Consider the following 16,616-nt stretch of genomic DNA (forward strand, 5'->3'; position numbering starts at 1 on the left):
TCAGATAAAAGCATGTGCCTCACAGTTGAAGGTGGTAAAATAAGTGGACAATTCCCACGAATTTGAAAGTACATTTGAGAAGCGCGCACAAGGAGGCTAACCTAGCTTACCTTAACAAGCAGTGACCGGGCAAGGAGAACGCAAAGCCCCCTTCCCCCGAAACAGAAGCTAACCCTGGGCTGGTAGCCTACATGGCATGGATGTATGGATACAGGGCCAGGCAGCATGACAAAGACAACCGCAGGACAGAGAAAGCTACAGGCGGGCGTTCACCAGCATAGTATCCTGAATCCATGAAATAACTGGCCTTTAAAAATATAAATCTGCCTGCCTCTATGGGAATTTAACATAGGGGTGTAGTGACTTTTGTTGCCAGCAGTTTAGACATTAATGGCTGTGTGTTGAGTTATTTTGAGAGGACAGCACATTAACACTGTTATACAAGCTGTACACAGTGTAATTTCTTCAGTGTTGTCCCATTAAAAGATATAATGAAATATTTACAAACATGTGAGGGGTGTACTCACTTTTGTGAGATACTGTATTTGTGCTCATCATCATATTTACATTTTATGTACTGGTGATATTGTTGAATACATTGTGAATACATATTTCTAAAATTGTATGATGTTTTTGTTGAGTTATTATTACACAATACTTTTTTCAGACCTTTTTGAATCTTGCCCCAACAAATAACCCCTATTACAAAAAAGACTAAAATTAAGACTAAAACTTATAAAAACTAAACTAAAACTAAGCATTTTCAAAAAATAAAAACTAAACTAAACTAGCAAACCCGCTTTAAAAACTAATTAAAACTAAACTGAATTTGAAAACAAAAAGTCAAAACGAAATAAAAATAAAAACTAATGAAAAATGCAAAACTATAATAACCTTGGTGTGGACGTGGCCTGAGTTACCTACTGCATCTTTAACTTCAGTAAATGATCTGAATAAGTCCTCCCTCTTGGCGACAGGCCACTGAGAGGTGGAGCAACACTGAAAGGGGAGAGCTGCAATGTCACATTTCCTGAAATGAAAGGGAAAAATTGTCTGAGCGACAGCAGAGCAGTCGAGACAAGTCTCTCTGTTTCTCTCTAAAGAAACATTCAACTGATCAGCAGCTTTTTCTCAACAACAGCTGAATCTCTGCCAAACACTGGTGAGTACACTGCCTTACAGAGACACAATACACTCACTGAATATGTGGTCAAAGTTTAGTTCAAACCAGAATCTGACTGTTTTACATCTGTTTGACCATTTAAAGAATAGTAAACAATAGAAATGTGTCATTTTAGAAAACATGTACATTCAGCTAGAAATACAAAACAGAGGGTAATAATCAAACCACAGTGACTGAACTCTGCCTAGTTAAGGTTAGACAGAATAAAGGGACAGCTAGCATTAGCTTAAGCTAATTTACAGGCCCATTTTGTGTATGAACTCAAAACCTCAGCTCTACTCGGACAGGAAGGTACACTCAGGACAAATGTATAACTGGAGGTCCATCGGTGGCCATGGGGGTTGTGGAGAAAAATTATATTATATATAATTTCCTGCAGTCCAGAGGAGTTGTTTATTTCTGCACATTTAAAGGGGTGATAGAATGCAAAACCGATTTTACCCTGTCATAGTTGAATAACAGTTCGGTGGGTAAATAGGACATACATAGAAGCTCAAAATCCCATTGACACCCCTTTACTATGAAAATCTCATATTTTGAAACTGCCGCTGAAAACGGGCGAATCTCAACAAAGCTGGAAGTTGACGTCAACCTCCCAAAAACCGGAACCTTTGTCAGCCCATGGGTGTATTAAGAGAACGGTCATGCCCCAACATTTACATAGGCTACACAACTGACCTGAGATCAGGTAGACTTCTGAATCTAGCTAGGTCACGCAGATCTCTGCTATTCCATTACAAAATTCACTTCTGAAACTTTTTTATGCGAGAAATCAACTATGTAAAGCTCAAATATGGGCCGCTTTACGAAAATGGATGGCTAATTGCAAATTTTGTCCGACTGTGTGTCGGAGTTCAGCGTCGGGGCTGCCTGTGTTGCTGCCTCGCCGCCCGGCCTGCCTTCCCTCACAGACCCGGCCTGCTGTGAGGTACTTGGAGCTGCGTCACGACTGGCAGCCCACTGCAATCCATACCCGTGCAAAGTCACCGTCTCTTGGGCTAATGACAACCAAATGCCCCTGCCCTGACAGAGCTCCAGGGCCGGCAACTCCCCTCTTCCTGCTAGCTAAATGCCCGGTGTATGTGAGTGAGAGCGCGGTCAGCGAGCTTGTTACGCCAGCAATCTCTTACCACAGGTTTCAGTTAATCTTTTAATGTGTGTAATTATAATGTGTTGAGTTATTTAAACAAACGATTGGGGAAATAAACGCCGCTTGTCCGCGAGTCTCATTGATAGAGCCTGTCAGTCGGACAAAATTTGCAATTAGCCATCCATTTTCGTAAAGCGGCCCATATTTGAGCTTTACATAGTTGATTTCTCGCATAAAAAAGTTTCAGAAGTGAATTTTGTAATGGAATAGCCCGATAAACAATGTATAACTTTGCAGTGTCTGAAATATGAGAGTCTCCCATGTGTTTCTATGTAGTTTGCTCAAACCAATCAGCACGTAGCTCATTCGGAATATTAATGAGCATGCCATATTTGGAAGAAAAGCTCTTGTTCCAAATAGAGCCATATTCACAGGGTAGTTAAGGACCTAATAAAATAGCATTCGGGCAATTTTCAGCCCAACCAATGTTACATACCCTATTAGGAGACCTTAAGGAACAGTGTAAAATACCCTATATAATCATTCTATCACCCCTTTAATGTGTCTGATTTTCTGCTCAGTTTAATCCTCCTCTCTCTCTGAACTTGCTCTTTGTCTACGTTGACTCTCTGACACTAAAAGCCTTTGGACAGAGAAGGACATGTTTGTTTTGCTCTGCTCCTTCAGAATATTTAATCTGAAACAACACCCTACACTGCAGACCAGTCAAACTGGTTTCCCAACATGTTAGCACATGTCGGTACAGGCCATTGTTGTTACTGGGACAAGCAATTAATGCCGGTCCAAATAACCTCTGGGGAAATATGGTTATCCTACATTCAAATACTATGGCAGACCTGCACAAACACCATATTTATCAGGTTAAAGACATTACACAAAATGTCTGACGTCAATCAATCATATTGTTCTCTCTTCCAACCTTCTTAGTCACTTTCCTCTCTTCTCTCTCTCATGTTTTGTTTCTTTGTTTCGTCTCATTACGTCTCTTTGCTTTCCATAAATGTGTGCGAGTGAGAATTTTTATACTCTAGTGATCCATTTTGTAAGTGTGATCTGAACCATTTCCTCTCATGACTTAAAGGAACACGCCGACTTATTGGGACTTTAGCTTATTCCCCGTATCCCCCAGAGTTAGAGAAGTCCATACATACCCTTCTCATCTCCGTGCGTGTCGTAACTGTCTGACTCACCCACCGCTAGCCTAGCTTAGCACAGATCCTGGAGGTATGCATACTGGGAACTATATTCTCAGAAGGCGAAGCACTGCTACTTGGGTGGAGTGATAAGCGCAACACCTGAAAAGCACTGTTGTTACTCTCTGCTCCTCACCAGAGCGCTTCTCAGGTGCTGTGAGCAAATCACTCCGCCCAAGTAGCAGAAGTAGCAGTGCTTCACCTTTCTGAGAATATAGTTCCTAGTTTATATACAGTTAGAAGATGGCTGTATGTCATGTGACCTTGTTATTTGTACATGCTGTGACTCTACAAATCACAACATGTAAATAGGAAAATGTTGGCGTTATTTTGTCACTTATTGGGAGCAGTAGGCTAGATGGAGCCAGTTACCTCCAGGATCTGGGCTAAGCTAGGCTAGATAGAGCCAGTTACCTCCAGGATCTGGGCTAAGCTAGGCTAGCAGTAGGTGCGTCAGACAGAGTTACGACATGCACGGAGATGAGAAGGGAATGTATGGACTTATCTAACTCCGGGGGATATGGTGAATAAGCTAAAGTCCCAATAAGTTGGCGTGTTCCTTTAAGAAAAGGTTAAAAAAAAGGTCTTGCCAGGTGATTTTATTCAGTCAGGATTCATTTGGTTTGTTGTTTGTTATTGCAATACTCATTTCAGCCACAAGAGGCTGAAGAGCGCCATGTTCTAAATAGGCGTAAAATGGCAAATTAGGAATGATTAAAACACATGTCTAGCCAAAAGAAAGACATGACAGTGATACATAACTTGCTAACACACTATATATTTACGTAGTGTTTAGATTACATGGAGAAATTAAAACTCACCTATTTAGAACATACACTTCTTGTGGCAGAAATTAATATTGCAACAAACACAAAAATGAACTTGAGAAAAAATAAATTCACCTGCAAACATTTTTAGTCATCTATTTGACAGAGGGGATTTTTTTTGAGGAACTTAAGTTTCCTGGTAAAACCTTTGTCACCTGTTAGTCATAAGCACAGGAGAGAAAATGTAAAGCAGACTTTGAAAATGGATCATTCATCATCATTCATCACTTGCCTCTAAGAGCTTCCATATTAGTGTTTGCTAATGTATTAATTATATTTAGGCTCAAGAATACAATATTTTTCAAGTACATTTTTGAGAAATTGTGTTTTTTCTGCAAGCAATCAAAGTACTTTTTGTAACAAAGATCTCCATGTTATTTATTTTCTGAAGTTGGTGATTTCATAGAAATATGACCACTGAACTGCACATGTGAGTTCTTTTTCACTCGCAGCAAATTCAGTTTGATTTTATGAATACATAAAATATATATATATATATATACACATATATATACACACACATATACAGTGCCTTGCGAAAGTATTCGGCCCCCTTGAACGTTTCGACCTTTTGCCACATTTCAGGCCTCAAACATTAAGATATAAAACTGTAATTTTTTGTGAAGAATCAACAACAAGTGGGTCCCAATTATGAAGTGGAACGAAATTCATTGGCTATTTCAAACTTTTTTAACAAATAAAAAAACTGAAAAAGTGGGCGGCAAAATTATTCAGCCCCTTTACTTTCAGTGCAGCAAACTCTCTCCAGAAGTTCAGTGAGGATCTCTGAATGATCCAATGTTGACCTAAATGACTAATGATGATAAATAGAATCCAGCTGTGTGTAATCAAGTCTCCGTATAAATGCACCTGCTCTGTGATAGTCTCAGAGGTCCGTGTAAAGCGCAGAGAGCATCATGAAGAACAAGGAACACACCAGGCAGGTCCGAGATACTGTTGTGGAGAAGTTTAAAGCCGGATTTGGATACAAAAAGATTTCCCAAGCTTTAAACATCCCAAGGAGCACTGTGCGCGATAATATTGAAATGGAAGGAGTATCAGACCACTACAAATCTACGAAGACCCGGCCGTCCCTCTAAACTTTCAGGTCATACAATGAGAAGACTGATCAGAGATGCAGCCAAGAGGCCCATGATCACTCTGGATGAACTGCAGAGATCTACAGCTGAGGTGGGAGACTCTGTCCATAGGACAACAATCAGTCGTATACTGCACAAATCTGGCCTTTATGGAAGAGTGGCAAGAAGAAAGACATTTCTTAAAGATATCCATAAAAGTGTCGTTTAAAGTTTGCCAAAAGCCACCTGGGAGACACACCAAACGTGGAAGAAGGTGCTGTGGTCAGATGAAACCAAAATCAAACTTTTTGGCAACAATGCAAAACGTTATGTTTGGCGTAAAAGCAACACAGCTCATCACCCTGAACACACCATCCCCACTGTCAAACATGGTGGTGGCAGCATCATGGTTTGGGCCTGCTTTTCTTCAGCAGGAACAGGGAAGATGGTTAAAATTGATGGGAAGATGGATGGAGCCAAATACAGGACCATTCTGGAAGAAAACTTGATGGAGTCTGCAAAAGACCTGAGACTGGGACCGGAGATTTGTCTTCCAACAAGACAATGATCCAAAACATAAAGCAAAATCTACAATGGAATGGTTCACAAATAAACATATCCAGGTGTTAGAATGGCCAAGTCAAAGTCCAGACCTGAATCTAATCGAGAATCTGTGGAAAGAACTGAAAACTGCTGTTCACAAACGCTTTCCATCCAACCTCACTGAGCTCGAGCTGTTTTGCAAGGAGGAATGGGCAAAAATGTCAGTCTCGATGTGCAAAACTGATAGAGACATACCCAGCGCGACTTACAGCTGTAATCGCGCCAAAGGAGGCGCCGCTACAAAGTATTAACTTAAGGGGGCTGAATAATTTTGCACTTCAATATTTCAGTTTTTTATTTGTTTAAAAGGTTTGAAATATCCAATAAATTTCGTTCCACTTCATGATTGTGTCCCACTTGTTGTTGATTCTTCACAAAAAATTACAGTTTTATATCTTTATGTTTGAAGCCTGAAATGTGGCAAAAGGTCGAAAAGTTCAAGGGGTCGGGGCGAATAATAAGCACTGTATATATATATATATATATATATATATATATATATATATACACACATATATATACATATATATATACAGATATACATATATACACAGTATATACATATATATGTATACATACATATACATATATATACATATATATATATATAAATAATCAAAAAATATATATGTAATAACATTTTTTTTTTTTTTTTTTACACTTTTTGTCCTCAGAGTGTCGATATGTCTGCTGCCAGCTGTCTGCTGACTGAAGATCAGTTTCTGTGCTCCATCTGTCTGGATGTGTTCACTGATCCAGTCACCATACCATGTGGACACAACTTCTGTAAAACCTGCATCACTGAACACTGGGACATTAATGTCCCGTTTCAGTGTCCCAACTGTAATAAGGTTTTCTACACAAGACCTGAGCTGCAGGTCAATACTTTCATCTCTGAGATGGCTGCTCAGTTCAGACAGTCAGCTCAACAGAAAGCCAGCAGCAGCAGCAGCTCAGAGAAACACATGTCCAAACCAGGAGAAGTTCCCTGTGACGTCTGCACTGGAACCAAACTGATGGCCCTGAAGTCCTGCCTGGTGTGTCTGGTCTCCTACTGTGAGACTCACCTGGAGCCTCATCAGACAGTTTCACGTCTGAAAAAACATCATCTGATCGACCCTGTGGAGAACCTGGAAGGCAGGATGTGTACCAAGCATGATAAACTGCTTGAGCTGTTCTGTAAGACCGACCAGATGTGTGTCTGTATGCTCTGCACCTACTCAGACCACAAGACACATGATGTTGTTCCTCTGAAAGAAGAATATGAAGAAGAGAAGGCCAAGCTGGGAAAGACAGAGGCTAAAATCCAGCAGATGATCCAGAAGAGACAACTGAAGATTCAGGAGATCAAACGCTCAGTGGAGCTCAGTGAGGAAGATGCAGACAGAGAGATAGCAGATGGTGTTCAGGTCTTCACCGCTCTGAAGGAGTCTGTTGAGAGAAGCCAGGCTGAGCTCATCGACACGATCAAAGAGAAGCAGAGAAAGATGGAGAAACAGGCTGAAGGCTTCATCAAGGAGTTGGAACAGGAAATCTCTGAGCTGAAGAAGAGAAGCACTGAGGTGGAGCAGCTCTCACAGTCTGAAGACCACTTCCACGTCCTCCAGAGCTTCACGTCCCTGAACGCTGCTCCACCCACTAAGGACTGGACACAAGTCAGCGTCCGTCCACCGTCATATGAGGGGACTGTGCTGAGAGCTGTTAATCCGCTGGAGAAGAAGCTCAGTAAACAGATGAAGAAATTGTTGGATGTTGAGCTGAAGAGGGTTCAGCAGTTTGCAGTGGATGTGATACTCGATCCTGATACAGCACATCCAAAACTCATCCTGTCTGATGATAGAAAACAAGTTAAACATGGTGATGTAAAGAAGAATCTCCCAAACAATCAAGAGAGATTTGATACTTGTCCTTGTGTCATAGCAAAGCAGAGTCTTTCTTCAGGAAGATTTTATTATGAGGTTCAGGTTAAAGGGAAGACCAAGTGGGATTTAGGAGTGGTCAGAGAGTCGATCAACAGGAAGGGAAAAGTCACACTGACTCCTCAGAATGGTTACTGGACGATATGTTTGATGAATGAAAATGAGTTTGAAGCTTGTGCTGACACCCTAATTGATCTCTCTCTGAAGTCTCGTCCTGAGAAGGTGGGGGTGTTTGTGGATTATGAGGAGGGTCTGGTCTCCTTTTATGACGTTGATGCTGCAGCTCTCATCTACTCCTTTACTGGCTGCTCCTTCACAGAGAAACTCTACCCATACTTCAGTCCCTGTACCAACAATGGTGGTAAAAACTCTGCCCCTCTGATCATTTCTCCTATTAATCACACAAAGTAGAACAACCATCTGATTTTCTACAGAAAACTTCACTTTCATTTAATGTAAAAAGAAAAAAGACATGGTGATATACATGGTTGATTTTTCAGATTCTGATCAATGCGTTTTTTCCTTTTTTCTGTAAATGTTTTTCTGATGCGTCAAGTTACATTACACAGATTTTACGAAACCGATTGATTTGAAGGGTTTTAAGGTTTTACATTTCAGATTAAAAAACACATTAAGGGATCTTTGTCTGGCATCTTTTCAGGGTTAAATAATTATTAATTCATATTGGTACAAAAGTGTTGGAACATCAACAACATTTTATCATAAAACTTTCAGCTGCAACGGTTTCAAACATCAGTTCATAATATGATCCATTGTTTAGATTCAGCTACCAAAAGTATGAAGCAGTTAAAATTTTACACTCCAACGTGAGCAACCATATAAAGAACAGCTTACATATTATTACATCATTAACAATTATACTTGCATATTAATACATCAATAACAATTCAATCAGGACATACTTCGTTTGCAGATATGCAAAATATTTATTGTACAACTGTATAATGAAATGTACAAAGTCTTTTGGAGATTAGACTCCATCAAATTAATAATATTTTTAAAGGGGTAGGGAACAGGGACATAACCCCCCGATGGAGTCCAGACACTGGTGGCGGCGGAGAAAGAGACCAGAGACCGGACCAAAGAGGCAATGGAGCGGTCAGCCGGGAGAAAGAGGGTGGAGCGCATTTCCTGAAACGACAGCTGACAGCACATGGAGAGAACAGATTTAAAGCAGAGTTGTAATGCTGTGAGTGGCCCTTGAATTTCGTGGCCAAGTCTGATTGGTTTAACTGAAAGTATTGCTTCTAAACAGCTGATTTGATTTAAAGGAACACGCCGACTTATTGGGAATTTAGCTTATTCACCGTAACCCCCAGAGTTAGACAAGTCCATACATACCCTTCTCATCTCAGTTCGTGCTGTAAAGCTGTCTGACGGCTCCAGTGGCATCAGGCCAGCAGAACATGAAGGTGAATGGTTCCACCAATCCTACTGCTCCGAATAAGTGACAAAATATCGCCAACATGTTCCTATTTACAGGTTGTGATTTGTAGAGTCACAGCGTGTACAAAAAACAACGTAACATGAGACACAGCCATCTTCTAACCATAAACAAACCGGGAACTATATTCACAGGCGGAAGAATATAGTGCTTGGGCGGAGTGATATGCTTGCAGCAAGCCTGTCTGAGAATATAGTTCCCGGTTTGTTTTACGGATAGAAGATGGCTGTGTCTCATGTTACGTTGTTTGTTGTACACCCGCTGTGACCTCTAAATCACAACATGTAAACAGGAACATGTTGGTATTATTTTGTCACTTTTGTCATAATTAGAGCAGTAGGCTAGTTGGAACCAGTTACCTGCAGGATCTGTGCTAGGCTAAGCTAATGCTGGAGCCGATCCAGACACGCGACGCAGAACGAGAAGGGACATATTCTGTCTAACTTCTTGGGATACGGTGAACCATAAAATTCCATAAGTCGGCGTGTTCCTTTAATAAGAAAGAGTAGTGATTGGGTTAATGACGTCTTCCTGAAAGAATTTGCGCTGAGCTTCATTAGTACAACTAAAAAAGTTCTGCATGGAATTTTTACTGTGTGCCGACTATTTGGTGCACATCTCAATAACTTGTCTCGCATTGCCAGACCTTCCTCCATAGCGCTGCGGAGGAGGGTCTGGCTAGTCCAAAGCATTCCGGGATGGGAGAAAAACGTGCTCTGGTTTCTTGGCATTTCTTTAAACCAATCACAATAGTCATGGGTGGCGCTAAGCTCCGCAAGGTACCGCTGCAAAATAATCTTGGTGGAATGTGTACATTTACAAGTTGTTTTAGTTGTGCAACAGAAAACTCCAGACAGCTAGCTAGACTATCTGTCTTGATTTACCGTGCAGAGATCTGAGGATCAGTTTACCATAGTAGAGGATGGATACCCGAACAGAGCCTGTCGGGCTGGGCCCGGTTCGGACAGATATTTAGAAATTATGTTTGGGTTTGGGTCGGGCTCAGTCAAATCAGCGCGATAAGGCATTGAAAATTTTAAATTAAACAGCTTATTAACATGCGCTTGTTGCCCGTGTGCGCTGATGCGCTCATCTGTTGACATTTCTGAATGCCTTCCTACAGTTGCTTAATAAATGCGGGCTTTCCACACAAACAAACGTACATGTGTCATTAGTATGAGAAAAAAAATTATCGGGCTCTCATGTTGATGTTTTTATTCAAAAGCAGTGAGTCCATACACCAAAATAGTATCATCTACAGAGAGCTAAGAGTCTGCCGAACGCATTGATGTGGTTTGGTGTGCTTATCATGTCAAATTTGCGTGACACAGAGCAGGTTATAAAAAGGGAACCGTCAGCCTCCTTCAAGAGGTTTCTTGTCCATGTTTCTATTGGGGCCTATATGGCAGTTGGTATGCACAGAGCCAAAAGTTTAAGTCCAGTGGATTCCATAGTAACATGCGACCGGTATAAATTTCCCTACATTTTGACCTAAGATGAAAATTGTAGGGGACATAGCAATTTGTTTAGAAACATTTCAGAGGAACTTACAGCACCTCCCCACTCTGTCTATGGGAAATTAAGGGTGTTTTTTTTTGCAACTTTCATAAAACCCGCTAGGTGAATCTCTAAGAAATGACTTAGCACACCATTTCCCATCATTCCGCACTTTTAATTTTTTGTGCATGTGTTGGCAACGCTGCGTGACTAGTAACGGGACAAAAATGAGGCAGAAGATGAAGAATATTATTCAGTGTGCCGTTGTGCTGCCATAGCAGTGTGCATCATCACAATGACTATTATTCGTCATACTTAATAATGTGAAGCAGCTATAAAAAGCTTAAAGCCAAGTGATGAGCAGAGCAGGAAATGATGTGAAGACAAAGACAGTTAACAGATAATATTATCACTTTACCTTAGAGTGGACAAGAACGTCAGAAATATGAAAAGGACAAGGGACACAATGAGTTAAGATGCTGTATAATGGAGGCTGTCTTGTCCTGACTCATCTCTGAACTAGAGAACCAAAACTGTTCTGGTCTGTCAAACGTCTGAGTGACTTCTGAACTTTTCTTCAGGGAAAAAACAGTCAATGTCAATTCAATTTTATTCATAGTATCAAATCATAACAAGAGTTATCTCAGGACACTTTGCAGATAGAGTAGGTCTAGACCACACACTATAATTTACAGAGACCCAACAATTTCAGTAATTCCCCCAAGAACAGGCATTTAGTGCGATAGTGGCGAGGAAAAACTTCCTTTTAGGAAGAAACCTCAGACAGACCCAGGCTCTTGGTAGGCGGTGTCTGACGGGGCCGGTTGGGGGTGTGATGAACAGTGGCGATAATAGTCACAATGAAGATAATGGAACAATGACCAGAAATGAAGCTCAGCGCAAATTCCTTCAGGAAGACTTCTATGACTGCAATCACCACTATTTCTCCCTAATTCTATTCAGCTTTTAAGAGGCGTGCTCTCTTCAGTAAACATGATCCAATCACAGAACGACATGTGTCCCTCTCTTGCTATCAGCTGTCTTCTCAGGCAAAAGTGAAACCCTCCTCCTCCCCTGTAGCAGCAACCCGAGTCCCTTCTGGCAGACGGGTCCTCCGTTCGACCTCCTGGTTCCCTCTCCGCCATCACCAGTGTCTAGGCTCCATTGGGGGGGGAATAGGCCTGTTTCTCTGCCCCTTTAAATATTTACTATGATGGAGTTTAATCCCCAAAGACTGTCATCACTATATCATATCATGCTCATCTATAATAAATATTTGCATATCTGCAACGAAGTCTCTCCTGATTGAAATAGTAGTTGCAGTAGTTCATGGCATAGCAGGGCACTGCAGGGCGTAACAGGAGGTAGTGGGGTACAGCAGAGAATAGCAGGGTGTAACAGGGCATAGCAGGGCGTAGAGTAGGACCACCGGGACAGCTGCAACCATGATTTAGGTGCCACCCTAAGCCAAGGAAAAATGCTAGGCGAAAAAAAACGTAAGGACTCCGGGGAATAAGCTCCCCAAAGCTAAGTTAGTAACAAGCATTTCTGGGACAAGGATGCACACAGATGGAAAGAGAGAGCCGAGATAAGCTCAGTGTGTCAAAGAAAGTCCCCCGGCAGTCTAAAACTATAAAGTCGGGTTTCTCAGCTCAGACGGCCTCATCCTGCCTCTAAAGTGCGGATAAATCACTCGTTCAAACTTTTGATGCCCAATCCATCTTTCTCCTGCCAGTGGATGCTGGAGTCAATAGGTGCTTATATTGCCGAATCACAGAAGGTCTTATTAAGCACAGGCAGTGATGGAAACAGCTGCGGAGACATCAATACATGGATAAGACAGCAGAGGGAGAGAAAGCTGGACAGTTACAGGCTTCTCTTTAATACAAGATGTTCTGTGTCAAGCACAGTCCTTATGGTGGCACAAAAGAAGGACTCCCAGAAACTCCTGAATAACCACTAGATCCATTTTGTTGTTTGCCAACTGTCATTAAAGAAGCTGAAAATATCTCACAGTTTTCTGTTTTGTCTCAAGGTTAACAGAACTTTTAGGACAGGATCTGAACATGCCAACGTGTGGAATTTTGGAGGCAGCACGTCTCAAGAGTATTAAGAAGACAAATATGGAAGCCTGTTTGTGCCAAACCATGGAGAGAGTTTGTCAGACGTGTTTTAAGTTCACAGGTGGTTGGCGGGTTTAAAGACCTGTCAATCAATCAGTCAAAACAACAGGATCCAATCACGATTCAGTCCCTCTTTACTTGTACACCTGTAGGCCAGTTTGTGTTAAAGCCAAAGTCATCCATTTACAGAGCTGTCAATCGCACACGCAGCGTGGAGTCAAATGACTTATTGATTGGCTGATTCATAAACACAGCAGGAAAATATTCAGCTGTTCCACATTTGCATGATGAAATGAACATTGAATATCTGTCAGCCTCCACATCGACTCATTAGCATATTTCACACCTTCAATTAGCTCTGACACTTGGCTACTGAGCTTGCAAAATATAAAATCTTTGTACAAGGTTACTGACTGTGTGTGTGTGTGTGTGTGTGTGTGTGTGTGTGTGTGTGTGTGTGTGTGTGTGTGTGTGTGTGTATATATATATATATATATATATATATATATATATATATATATATATATATGTATGTGTGTGTGTGTGTGTGTGTGTGTATGTGTTTACAAACTGCAGTCTAAGCAGATAAGATGCAAAGCAGCTGATAAATGACAAACTGAGTCAAACTGAGCAGTTAGGCTGTATTTCTTTGATCATTTTAAACTTTAATTCAATAAACTTTCATGATATTACTGGAAATGAGAGGAGAACATGATACAAGGTAGTTTGTAGCGATGTCATAGTAATGACAAGATGTCTAAGAAAATTTCTTGTTGTCAGGTGCCAGTATTTCCCAAATCTTCATTAAGGGCATTCTGTCCAAAGCCAACAAATAAATCTACTCCCATCCAAATGTTAACTATAACCAACATACAGCAACACCTAGCTGCATCTACCTTCTGCGTGACGTACAGCTGTGGTGTAATTTAAGGGCCGGAGCAGAAAAAAATGCAGAAAACAAACACACACAGTCTGATAATATGTCTTGACACCTATGGGTGACATATGTCTGCGAGGCTATAAGCATGATAGCATCTCCGCCTCGCCGACCCAGCTTCGAGGCGAGGGAGGAAGGTGTTAACGCTTTGGAGGCTGTTTATTGTTGACAGGTGACATAATCAGGGTGAGGTGGACGTGAGGGACTGTATGGCAGGCAGCTAGAGCTGTCTCATAAAACACCAGCAGTTTTCATAACAGAATCTAGGTATAAAAACATGTAGCAGCATGAGGACAAATAACACGTTACAAGCAGGCCTACTGCTGCTTTAAAAGCACTATTTCATGGAAATAAAACTATAAAAAAGTGCAAAATATTAACCGTTAACTGAAAATGTAACTACATCATTAAAAACGCACACTTCGAGGAACTTCACACACACAAAACAGCACAAAACTGTCTCTGGAGCTTAGAGATTGATGCAGTCTTAACCAAATGCAAGCTTAAAGCGTAATAAAGAGTAATCTCCAATCATCTTTTGCCACATGCAACAAAGTCACTCAATGGCTTTGCCTTCCTAACAGTAACTCTGACCAGAGTACAGACGTACGAGGACCTTTACTGACAAAATATTCTCCCCAACCCTAACATGGCTTAATCAGAACATTTTATATTCGGAAAAAGGCCTTATTCGGAATATCCAAAATGGAATATGCTGTTTACATGACCTGTATCAAATTCAGAACATTGTCATACTGGATAATAGTGGAATATTAGTGTGCGAAGCAATGGCTGAGGTTTTTGAATTTCTGTTCCGTTTATGAATTAAACATGATACAGCAGATGTAATATCACACATATTTGGTGTAGACTTCAATATTCTTAAAATGTAGGGTTTGTGATTGTTTCTCAATCAAAATGTCCCACTTCACTTTCTCTCTGAAAGCATTTGGAGAGAAAAAAAAACAACCCCGTCCTCCTCCCGACCTCGAGTTCAGACCACAATCTTCCAGCGAGAACGCCGCCTGTCACTGAATAGAGCGGCGGCCGCTGTCATCTTTTCGATATTCAATCGGTGACCGGCTCACTTTATCTGCTTTCATTTCTTTCCTCCTCTGTAATGAAATGAAGAGCAAACAGGCCGCCTGTCCTGCGCGCATCAATAAGGGCGCTGACGAGAGGATAATGAAATTGTTCATTTTCAATTTTTCATTTCTTTCATTATTTAAAAAAGCGCTGTCAGCGTCTCGGCCTCAGGCTGACCTTCACCGATTAGTATTTGTGCAACACTTTCTCCGTCAATTCTCCGTCTCTTTCCTCCTCCTCCTTTCAGCCGCCTGTCAAACCTTCATCTGGCCTCTTTACACTGAAGAGTAAATAGCCACCATCCCATAAATCTGTTCATTAATTTACATTACATATTGTAATATAAGTTGGCATCTCAGTTCTCAGTATGATTCATATTGTGCCTTTGTTTCTTATTTTTTTTCAGTCACTGCGGCCACGCTGGCTGAAATAAACGACTGGTGAACTTTGATTAAAAGTTGTATTGTGGCTAAAAGTGTGATGAAACGAAATGTCAACACAATTGAAAGAGCACATTTAAAAACCAAAAATGTCTGATAAATAGCGCTGGGAGATATATTGATTGAATTCAATTAATTCAAATTATTAGAGTTATTTCATCGTTAGTCTTGAATTGCCAGACCTTCCTTCCCTCTGGCTAGTCCACACAGCATTCTGGGATGGGAGAAAAACGTGCTCTGGTTTAATGGCATTTCTTTAAACCAATCACAGTCGACTTGGGCGGCGCTAAGCGCCGAGTGGACTCACGGTTCCGCTGCAAAATAGCCTCAGGAAGGAACTTGTTTTGGTGGAACATGTGTACGTTCAAAAGTTGTTTTAGTCGTGCAACAGAAAACTCAGATTGGACAGATAGTCTAGCTAGCTGTCTTTATTTACCCTGCAGAGATCTGAGGAGCAGTTAACCATAGTCCTCAGAAATCCACCAGAGTTTAAAATTACAACACAAAGAAAGCGGAAGGTAATGGGACATCTGAAAATAGACATCTGAAAAAAGTGACATCCGGCAGAATTTCCAGCAGAACGAGAGCAGTCCCGGAAGTGGAACAATGTGGATATAGACTATTTCAACATGCACAGAAAGTTTTTCAGTTAAACGGTAACGTAGATGGTTGTTGGCTTTATTAGCGCCTCAATTCCTGGCAATCCCATAAACTCAGTGGTAAATAGTTAAAGGTCCCATGACATGGTGCCCTTTTGAACGCTTTTATAGACCTTAGTGGTCCCCTAATACTGTATCTGAAGTCTATTTCCCGAAATTCAGCCTTGGTGCAGAATTACGGCCACTAGAGCCAGTCCCACAATGAGCTTTCCTTAGGATGTGCCATTTCTGTGTGTGTAGCTATTGAGGAGGAGAGAGGGAGGGGCAAGGTGGAGGGTGGGGGTGTGGCCTTGACCAACTTCCACTTTGCTCGTTTGAAAGCCATGATGTCTCTCTCTCTTTCTCATGGGTGGGCTAAATTCTCTGGGCGGGCAAAGCAGAGAAAGGGGAGGTAACCTTGCTCCTTATGACCTCATAAGGAGAAGATTCCAGATCGGCCCATCTGAGCTTTCATTTTCTCAAAGGCAGAGCAGGATACCCAGGGCTCAGTTTAC

At 41.3% G+C, this 16,616-nt stretch overlaps 1 protein-coding gene across 2 annotated transcripts; it reads left to right on the plus strand.

The window, feature by feature from the left end:
• The first annotated feature begins 997 nt into the window (after positions 1 to 997).
• LOC120564642 (E3 ubiquitin-protein ligase TRIM21-like) lies at positions 998 to 8,554 on the plus strand. Of its 2 annotated transcripts, XM_039809800.1 has the most exons (3): positions 998 to 1,162; positions 4,706 to 4,744; positions 6,671 to 8,554. In XM_039809800.1, the coding sequence occupies exon 3, from the start codon at positions 6,680 to 6,682 to the stop codon at positions 8,324 to 8,326; it is 1,647 nt and encodes a 548-aa protein (XP_039665734.1). In that variant the 5' UTR covers positions 998 to 1,162; positions 4,706 to 4,744; positions 6,671 to 6,679; the 3' UTR covers positions 8,327 to 8,554. The 2 variants fall into 2 exon arrangements, with proteins under 2 accessions (XP_039665734.1, XP_039665732.1); XM_039809798.1 differs by lacking the exon at positions 4,706 to 4,744 and having other exon boundaries at positions 999 to 1,162.
• The last annotated feature ends 8,062 nt before the right edge of the window (positions 8,555 to 16,616 follow it).

Source organism: Perca fluviatilis, chromosome 8, assembly GCF_010015445.1.
Source record: "Perca fluviatilis chromosome 8, GENO_Pfluv_1.0, whole genome shotgun sequence".
In the NCBI taxonomy this organism is placed as follows: Eukaryota; Metazoa; Chordata; class Actinopteri; order Perciformes; family Percidae; genus Perca; species Perca fluviatilis.

Bases quoted from the DNA above. Each gene is read 5' to 3' on its own strand.
- LOC120564642 (XM_039809800.1), top strand. From the start codon at position 6,680: ATGTCTGCTGCCAGCTGTCTGCTGACTGAAGATCAGTTTCTGTGCTCC.